The 10,659-nt window shown below is 43.2% G+C and overlaps 1 protein-coding gene across 1 annotated transcript in view; it reads right to left on the reverse strand.

Moving 5' to 3' along the window:
* LOC124616118 (synaptic vesicle glycoprotein 2A-like) overlaps positions 1–9,584 on the reverse strand; it is a 197,792-nt gene extending 188,208 nt beyond the window's left edge. The window contains exon 1 of the mRNA XM_047144382.1: positions 9,554–9,584. Coding sequence (XP_047000338.1) covers positions 9,554–9,584 — 31 coding nt within the window. The remainder of the gene's footprint in view (positions 1–9,553) is intronic.
* Between the last annotated feature and the right edge of the window lie 1,075 nt (positions 9,585–10,659).

Genomic DNA, 10,659 nt, shown 5'->3' on the forward strand with positions numbered 1-10,659 from the left:
AACTTTGTCTCGAAATCTAGCAGAAAATCCAAAGAGATTCTGGTCGTATGTGAAGAATGTTAGCGGCAAGGAACAATAAGTGCCTTCTCTGCGCGATAGCAATGGAGATACTATCGAAGACAGTGCTGATAAAGCAGAGTTACTAAACATAGTCTTCCGAAATGTCTTCACAAAAGAAGACGAAGTAAATATTCCAGAATTCGAACCAAGAACAGCTGCCAACGTGAGTGATGTAGAAGTAAATATCCTCAGAGTAGTGAAGCACCTTAAATCGCTAGATAAAAGCAAGTCTTCTGGCCCAGATTGTATACCAGTTAGGTCCCATTCAGAGTATGCTGATGCATTAGTTCCATACTGAACAATCATATACAACCGTTCGCTCGACGGAGGATCAGTACCCAAAGACTGCAAACTTGCACAGGTCACACCAATATTTAAGAAAGGTAGTAGGAGTAATTCGCTAAATTACAGGCCCATATCATTAACGTCGATATGCAGCAGGATTTTATAACATATATTGTGTTCGAACATTATGAATTACCTCGAAGACAAACGTCTGTTGACACATAGTCACCACGGATTTAGAAAACATCGTTCTTGTGAAACACAACTAGCTCTTTGTTCGCATGACTTTGAACGTGGATTAGTAGCTCGAGCTGGAGGCATGGGACAGTCCATTCCCGAAATCGTTAAGAAATTCAATATTCAGAGATCGACAGTGTCAAGAATGCGGCGCGAATACCGAATTTCAGGCATTACCTCTCATCACGGACAACGCGGTGGCCGACCGCCTTCACTTGACGACAGACAGCAGCGGTGTTTGCGTAGAGTTGTCAGTACTAACAGACAAGCAACACTGCATGAAATAACCTCAGAAATCAACGTGGGGCGTACGAAGAACGTATCCATTAGGACAGTGCGACAGAATTTGACGTTGATGGACTACGGCAGTAGACGACCGACGCTAGTGCCTTTGCTAACAGCAGGATATTGCCCCTCTCTTGGGCTCGTGACCATATCGGTTGGACCATAGACAACTGGGAAACCGTGGCCTCGTTAGACGAGTCCCGATTTCAGTTGGTGAGAGCTGAGATTAGAGGTTCGACTGTGGCGCAGACCCCACGAAGCCACGGACCCAAGTTGTCAACAAGGCACTGAGCAGGCTGGTGGTGGCTCCATAATGGTGTGGGCTGTGTTTACAAGGAATGGACTGGGTCCTTTGGTCCAGCTGAACCGATCATTGACTGGAAACGGTTATGTTTGACTACAGCGAGACCATTTGCAACTGTTCACGACTTCACGTTCCCGAGCAACGATGGAATTTTTGTAGATGACAATGCGCCGTGTCATCGGGCCACAATTGTTCGCGGTTGGTTCGAAGAACATTCTGAACAAGTGGAGAGGATGATTTGGTTGTCCAGATCGCCCGACAAGAATCCCGTTGAACAGTTCGTGTAGAAAATCCTGCACCAGCAACAGTTTCGCAATTATGGACAGCTATAGAGGCAGTATAGCTCAATATTTCTGCAGGGGATTTCCAAATACTTGTTAAGTCCTCACCAAGTCGAATTGCTGCACTACGCCGGGCAAAAGGAGGTCCAATATGTTATTAGAAGGCATCGCATGACTTTTGTCACTTTAGTTTATTTCACGCTGAAGTCTATCGCAGTTATCTCGCAGACGGCTTTTACTGAGGCGATTCTGCTTCTACGGGTATTGTCGTAGACTTTGCCTAGTGTTGGTTTATGCGACTATTAACTTTTGACTGATGACCTCAGAAGTTAAGTCCCATAGTTCTCAGAGCCATTTCAACCATTAACTTTTCTCCCTGCTTACAAGTTGTGCACTCAGGTGCTCAAGCGCACGGAGGCTTTCAGACAGTCGTTCTTCCCGCGAACCATACGCGACTGGAACAGGAAAGGGAGGTAATGACAGTGGCACGTAAAGTGCCCTTCGCCACACACCGTTGGGTGGCTTGCGGAGTATCAATGTAGATAGATGTACACTCCTGGAAATTGAAATAAGAACACCGTGAATTCATTGTCCCAGGAAGGGGAAACTTTATTGACACGTTCCTGGGGTCAGATACATCACATGATCACACTGACAGAACCACAGGCACATAGACACTGGCAACAGAGCATGCACAATGTCGGCACTAGTACAGTGTATATCCACCTTTCGCAGCAATGCAGGCTGCTATTCTCCCATGGAGACGATCGTAGAGATGCTGGATGTAGTCCTGTGGAACGGCTTGCCATGCCATTTCCACCTGGCGCCTCAGTTGGACCAGCGTTCGTGCTGGACGTGCAGACCGCGTGAGACGACGCTTCATCCAGTCCCAAACATGCTCCATGGGGGACAGATCCGGAGATCTTTCTGGCCAGGGTAGTTGACTTACACCTTCTAGAGCACGTTGGGTGGCACGGGATACATGCGGACGTGCATTGTCCTGTTGGAACAGCAAGTTCCCTTGCCGGTCTAGGAATGGTAGAACGATGGGTTCGATGACGGTTTGGATGTACCGTGCACTATTCAGTGTCCCCTCGACGATCACCAGTGGTGTACGGCCGGTGTAGGAGATCGCTCCCCACACCATGATGCCGGGTGTTGGCCCTGTGTGCCTCGGTCGTATGCAGTCCTGATTGTGGCGCTCACCTGCACGGCGCCAAACACGCATACGACCATCATTGGCACCAAGGCAGAAGCGACTCTCATCGCTGAAGACGACACGTCTCCATTCGTCCCTCCATTCACGCCTGTCGCGACACCACTGGAGGCGGGCTGCACGATGTTCGGGCGTGAGCGGAAGACGGCCTAACGGTGTGCGGGACCGTAGCCCAGCTTCATGGAGACGGTTGCGAATGGTCCTCGCCGATACCCCAGGAGCAACAGTGTCCCTAATTTGCTGGGAAGTGGCGGTGTGGTCCCCTACGGCACTGCGTAGGATCCTACGGTCTTGGCGTGCATCCGTGCGTCGCTGCGGTCCGGTCCCAGGTCGACGGGCACGTGCACCTTCCGCCGACCACTGGCGACAACATCGATGTACTGTGGAGACCTCACGCCCCACGTGTTGAGCAATTCGGCGGTACGTCCACCCGGCCTCCCGCATGCCCACTATACGCCCTCGCTCAAAATCCGTCAACTGCACATACGGTTCACGTCCACGCTGTCGCGGCATGCTACCAGTGTTAAAGACTGATATGGAGCTCCGTGTGCCACGGCAAACTGGCCGACACTGACGGCGGCGGTGCACAAATGCTGCGCAGCTAGCGCCATTCGACGGCCAACACCGCGGTTCCTGGTGTGTCCGCTGTGCCGTGCGTGTGATCATTGCTTGTACAGCCCTCTCGCAGTGTCCGGAGCAAGTATGGTGGGTCTGACACACCGGTGTCAATGTGTTCTTTTTTCCATTTCCAGGAGTGTAGATGTAATACGGGCCCCGGGCATTTCTCCACCGCCTGTGCTTCACTGACCATCGCAAATCTTTTAAGGGGAGCCGGAGCGATGAAAATGACAAAATTAACGTTTTTCGGTTTTTCCACTATAAAATTATTTGGAATTTTCTGAATAAAACAAATCAAGTTTCACCCTTTTAAGTGCCGGCCGGGTGGCCGAGCGGTTCTAGGCGCTACAGTCTGGAACTGCGCGACCGCTGCGGTCGCAGGTTTGAATCCTGCCTCGGGCATGCATGTGTGTGATGTCCTTAGGTTAGTTAGGTTAAAGTAGTTCTAAGTTTTAGGGGACTGATGACCTCAGAAGTTAAGTCCCATAGTGCTCAGAGCCATTTAAACCATTTTTACCCTTCTAAGTGTGTTTTTTTATCGCTGCAAAGGTGACTCGCCGCGTAAACGGTTGTAGCGACTCGGTGTGTCACCTCTGATGGCACCGCTCGCTGGCTGCAAGTAGGGTATCTTTGCGGAATTCAGACAGTGTTTTGTTGTCCAACGTTATATGGCTTTATCTCTGTGACGAGTGGCTGTTCATATCAGTAAACATAAACGCTATACCATGTGCGTTGATTTGTGGAGTTTGCTTTGAGTTGTTTAGCTGTTCAATTTTGCGTATTTGACGAATTTTGCTCGTACCTGTTTTACGTATTTGTTTGTTGATATCAATATGCCCCATTTCAGCAATCGAGTGAGTAAGAAGAGGCACAATGAGCGGAAGAAGAAATCTTTTGTTTTTTCGAAGGGAGATGCTGCTCAGACTGCTTCACCGACTACTCCAAATGTATGTGATAGAACTTCTTCCAGCAAGAAACTTTGTCACAGCAAGGCAAAATTTGAAAACTATGAAAGTGACAGTAATGATGTGAATGAAATAATTAACATTTCCTTGCTCTCTAATATTTTGAAACATAACATAATATGCCAAGTTTGCAAAGAAAGAGGACTGGAACTGAAAATAACTTCACACATTGCTTTGGCATGTAAAATGTTATTGAAGTGTAACAAATGTGCTGCAGAAGTTTCGTTTTCTAATTCTAACAGTATTCCTCGCAGTGGTAATAGTGGAAAGAAGGTGTATGATATAAATCTTAGGCTAGTGTATGGCTTGCGTTGCATTGGCAAGGGCAGTGCTGCATGAACAATGTTATGTGGAATTATGAATTTGCCAAAACCACCAACCAAGTTTGGATTTTATAATGAATTGGTGGGATCTTCTGCTGAAGATATTGCTCAAGCAACAATGAAGAAAGCAGTTGAAGAAGCTGTGACAGATAATGGGAATTGTAGAGATTTAGCTGTAGCTTTTGATGGATCATGGCAACGTAGAGGTCATAAATCTCTAAATGGAGTTGTGACAGCTACCAGTGGAGACAGTTGCAAAGTAATTGATATTGCTATTCTCTCAAAGCATTCTAGATGTATGGGCTATACCAAAGACGAACATAGTGAAAGTTGTGAAACAAATTTTGATGGCACGAGTGGAGCGATAGAAGCAGAGAGAGGGAAAGCAATTTTTTTCCCCATCACAGGAGTGGTATAATGTACGTTACACTAACTATCTAGGAGATGGTCATTCTAAGGGATATAAAGCTGTAGAGGAACTCAAACCTTATGGCAATGAAATTCACATTAGAAAACAGGAGTGCATTGGACATGTGCAGAAGCACATGGGGGCTCACTTGCGCAAACTAAAGCAGACATTAGCAGTCCAGAAGCTTAGTGATGCTAAGACCCTTGGAGGAAGAGGAAGATTGAGAGATGAAGCAATTGATGGATCGCAGAGGTATTATAGGTGTGCAATTAGGCAAAATACAAGAAGCATTGAGCATATGAGGAGAGCACATGGGCATTATTTTTTCGTACTGCATCAACAAATGAGCACCCACAATATGCACTGTGCCCCACAGGTGATGACTCATGGTGTAAGTACCAATCAGGAAAGGAATATGCCCATAAAAACAGTTTGCCAAATGCTGTAATTGATGTAATTAAGCCCATATTCAGAGATTTATCACAGCCAACTTTATTGGAAAAGTGTTTACAGGGGAAAACACAAAATCCAAATGAAAGTTTAAATAACTTAATTTGGATTAGGATCCCCAAAAGAGTGTTTGTACAGATAAAAACATTGCATTTTGGAGTGCATGATGCAGTGGCAACATACAATGAAGGAAACACTATCAAATGTGATGTGCTAAAACGTTTAGATTTCCAACCAGGACACAACTTAATACCACCCAACACAGACTTATTTAATGACTTATTTAACTACTGTGATGTCCCAGGGAGCATCCCAAAGTGCCCCAGAGGTGCATCCCAGAGTGCCACAGAGAGCTACAACACTAAGAAGAATCGCTTCTCGGCTTTTGGCAAGATCAATGTGTAGTCTTCTTTAATAACAATAAAGAAGATAACAATTACTGATAAGAAATTAAATAAGATAAGAAAAGTACCATAAGACGAGAAGAATCATAACAAGTATAAAAGGCTAAGAACATTTCCACAATGCGCCTAATTGAAGAAGAAAGACTAAGAGGTGCAGGGAAAAGAGACAAAGCCTACAACAGGCAGCAAAAGAGAAGAAGAGACCAGTGGAAAGGGAACTAACACTGGAAAAATAAGAGGATGCTTATAATCCGTCATATGGTGCCGGAATGTATTAAAAAACTTTGGAAGCCATTTCCCATAAATTTAAAATTTTCATCTTTGAGGAACATTTTCTCAAAAACCGCTAACAGTATATCAATGAAATTTATACACAATATTGTTTACTTCTTTTCCTTCACTTTTATAACAAATTGTAAAAAAAATTTGTATAATTCAAGAGTTATAGAAGAAAAAGTGCAAAATTTTAGAGAAAAAATAAGTATCTGTTTAAAAACATTGTAAAAGAAACACCAATAAATATTTATTAACATGGCATTATATCTTTGTAGAGAAATATTCACTGAACATGTAGTCCAAATTTCAGAGTAATATGTTTAATAGTTTTAGAAAAATGTTCCTTCTATTTGCTAAAATCAACAGGGAGGAGATGGATCGTTCCGGCTCTCCTTAAGATATTTTCGCTGCACACCTTATAGATTATGATCTGTCAACGTACGCAGCTTCCCCCTTTCTGCCCATACCGCAGACAGTGAAAAGTATTATAGCTATATGACTGAAAGTAAGACAAACACCGAAATATGTTTTTCAATACATACATTTAATTGGAGCTTAACTGAAATTTAGGTTAGTGCAAGACGCGCGTCAAACGAAGTACAAAGTACCTGAGAATTCATTCATAGTACTGTACTTCGTTCATCATAAGAATAAACCTGATGTAAACAACCAAAACGTGACGATTGATCAGCAGCCGTAGCCCTCGTATACTGGTGTTGTTCCGCTCTTGGAAGTAGGTCGTACTTACGTATTAGATATCTTACTACTGTGTCATTGTAGATGAAACTATAAAGGCGTTCTGATGTTTTAACAACCATCAACGTTTTTCTTAATCCTACCTTATCTGCGTAATTTTTATTTCAAAAATCGTTTACAGTCACCGTCTGTACACGCTACTTGTGCGCTGATTGTCTCACTTTTCATACGTACCGTGAAAATTGATGATGTTGCTTCCCACTTCGTAATGAAACGCGCGCGGAGCACCGTTAATGGCGAGAAACAAATTGTTACTATTGTTTTTCACGAGATTACAAAGAAAAATCTGCTTTGGCGTTTTTCAATTCACACTACGTGCATTATGTAATAGAAGCAAGGAACGGTACGTGAGTCATATGCATGGCGTAATCAATACCGTCGTGCAGTGATGAACATGAGTGCTACTGGGTGGCGGATCGAAATTCATTGTAGTCTATAACTTTTTTTGTTCGGATTGAATACCTAAACCATTGAAATATGAAATTCATCACATATATGGTAATTAACTCGTACAAAGCCATCATTTTTTTTTCGGAAAAATGCACATCTTCTAATTTCTAATTACATATCGCACACAAAATTCTGGTTTTCCGTGCAAATACTCATTCTTAATTATCGATATTTTATAAAAGATTGTTTAACTTAAGAAAATATTACACAATTAAATTTTTTGTAGAAAGATGAAAAATCAAATACTCTTTGTTTGAATATGCTCATTGTTTTATAGGACAGATGTGGTCTCACACGAGCCAGAGGTGATAAGCGTCGTAGAAACACGGAAAACAATTTTCACGGCGTCGAGCACTGAGTAGAAATGCTGCATTTTTGCAGTTGTCGGCTTAACACTGCAATCTGAACACAATAGAATTACTCTGGAGCCAAGTTAAGGGATTTGTCGCGAGAAACAACGAGCCAATTAATCTGCCAAGCGCACTGGAACTAATGCACGAAGCTTTGTGACACCTCATTGTCGAACCATGGCGAAAATGCAGAACAGCACGTCATCAGAGAGGAGGAAATGTGGATTTTATTGGGGGCTTGGATTCTGTTGCCGATCACCTCGTTATCAACGTAGCAATACTGAAATGTATTGCTCGGAGGCCGATATGAAGGGGTTCAGAGATTACCAGACGACTGACTGTAATACCTTCAGTGTTTTCAACATTTAACCACGTGGTGAAATCCCAGCAGCGCGGGGAAAGATCAGCTTCATAGAAGACTTGACCGTTGGGCTACTCTTGAGTACTTTTAGCGTGCTAGGACGTTCACGACATGGGGTGATGAGAGACATTATCTTAAAATATATGGTGACAGAGTTGACATTGCACAATTTCGTCGACGGGAAAGTGCTACGAGGAACATACCTCATATATTTCGCGAGAAGTCCACAAATCACAGATGGCGAGGTATGGCGCGTAAGTAGGTTTTGCACAGTCAGATTTCGACTCATTCTTCTCGCGCGAGGAGAGTAACTAACTGTTCAAAGAATTCTCTATGTATTATCTTATAGATTTTTATATGAACGATTTATTACATTATTTGAAAGACAGGTTTCTTGCCCTAAACAGCACCGATAAATTATTAAATTGTACAGAATTTCGCTGACGTAAATGAGAAATAACTTCGAATGCCATCACAACATTTGCCAGCAGTTTATCGATGTATAGGATGAAAGTTTACTTCTTTATTTGTTATATTAGAAGTGTAACAACAGTGTGGGTTTGTTTATAAAATATCTTTTTCTGCTTACAGTCTCGATTTTATTAATATTTTACTATACGCGTTTCTGCAAATGATTCCCGTTTTCCAAAACGTTTTACGTGTTCTATGCAATTTATTCGTGTTGTTTTCGATGTTTGAGGTGCTGCATTTTTCTATTATCTTTACTGTAATATATGAAAACGTTTGATTTTTATTAATGATTGATATTTATATAGACTGATGGCGAAATTTGTAAAGAACTTCTACTTTCGATTTTATTGTTGTCCACTTGTGTAGAAACTCGCTCTTGCTAAACATCACACACAATTTTCTGTGCACGCACAGTACACAATGAAAATAGGAAACGCACATAAAAACTGTCCACAGAGAATTGAGTGTGATCTTTAATGTGTGTGTGTCTCTCCACAAGTCGACCAAAAGATTCCCCTAGGTAGAAGTTCTTTCCCAATTTCGCCAACAACTTTATAGAAATGTCGATCATTAATTAACAATAGCACGTGTTTTCATATATTATGGTGAAGACAACAGGACAATGTGCACATCTCACGTCGAAAACAGCACGAATAAATGGCATATCCAGCGGAAACGCACTTGAAACTGGAATTCATTAATCGAAACAGTGGTGCGAAATATCAACAAAAATAAAATTATTACTGCTAGCACGAAAGTTATTGTTGAAATAAATCCGTTCCAACTTTTTTTCTTATTACTGATCAAAAAAAGCAAACGTGATTTAACTATTTTCATTTCCCTATGTGGGGCACATCGCAGACCCTGAAAGCACAAAATAAATGAATAGCACTGCATTTGCATTATAAAACGCGACTGTAATTACAGCACACATGAGGACTCCACCAATATAAAAACGTATATCCAAGGATAACGTATTAGTTTAATGAAGACAGCTTACTGAATGTCGAAACCTGGAACGTCTCACTAGGCTTTTTGTAAATTGTACGTACCTTCGGTGTCCTTCTTAGCCTTTGTGTTCATTATGGCGGTGGACGATCTACTGACGTGGAGGACGATTTGGCGACAGAAATAAAGAACAGTGGCGTTATCAGCAATGGCAGTGTAAAGTGGATTCAAGGATACCAGCCACGTACAGGAGGGCATTGTTTGTCAGGAGTTCTGTCGTCATGTGAAGCAAACAAGCGGAGAACGTAACACCAGAGGAATGTCCTTTGCAATAATCTGATTATACGACGCACGGCATCTTTTCTTACAATTTTCGAGTATTGCGACAGATCTTTGCTTCATCTCGCAGTGCTTCGCGTGTATGAGCTGACATTTATACCACAGGTTAAAGAAATAACAATACAGAAGTGACTGCGGTTACGCAACTGCTGCTGACTTCTGATATTTTGAGCATCCGGTACGGGATGAAGACACCACTCACTCTAGCCGCTACTCCGAAATTCATGACGCGGAATTAAAGAAGGGCCTAGTATCTTATCTGAGAATCCCTTCCACATACACTGAAGAGTCGAAGAAACTGGCACACCGGCCTAATATGGTGTTGGGCCCGCGAGCACTCAGAACTACAGCAACAGGACGTGGCATGGACTCGACTAATGTCTGAAGCAGTGCCGGTGGCAATTGACACCATGAATCCTGCAGGGCTGACGACAAATCCGTAAGAGCACGAGGGGGTGGAGATCTCTTCCGAACAGCACGTTGCAAGGCATCCCAGATATGCTCAATAATGTTCATGTCTGGGGCAAAAAAATGGCTCTGAGCACTATGGGACTTAACATCCGAGGTCATCAGTCCCCTAGAACTTAGAACTACTTAAACCTAACTAACCTAAGGGCATCACACACATCCATGCCCGAGGCAGGATTCGAACCTGCGACCGTAGCGGTCGCGCGGTTCCAGACCGAAGCGCCTAGAACCGCTCGGCCACAACGGCCGGCTCATGTTTGGGGAGTTTGGTGGCCAGCGGAAGTGTGTAAACTAAGAAGAATGTTCCTGGAACCACTCTGTAGTTATTCTGGACGTGTCGTGGGTGTCGCATTTCCTGCTGACATGTAGGGTCCATGGCTTTATAAGGTTGTCTCAATACCCG

Source organism: Schistocerca americana, chromosome 5, assembly GCF_021461395.2.
Source record: "Schistocerca americana isolate TAMUIC-IGC-003095 chromosome 5, iqSchAmer2.1, whole genome shotgun sequence".
In the NCBI taxonomy this organism is placed as follows: domain Eukaryota; kingdom Metazoa; phylum Arthropoda; class Insecta; order Orthoptera; family Acrididae; genus Schistocerca; species Schistocerca americana.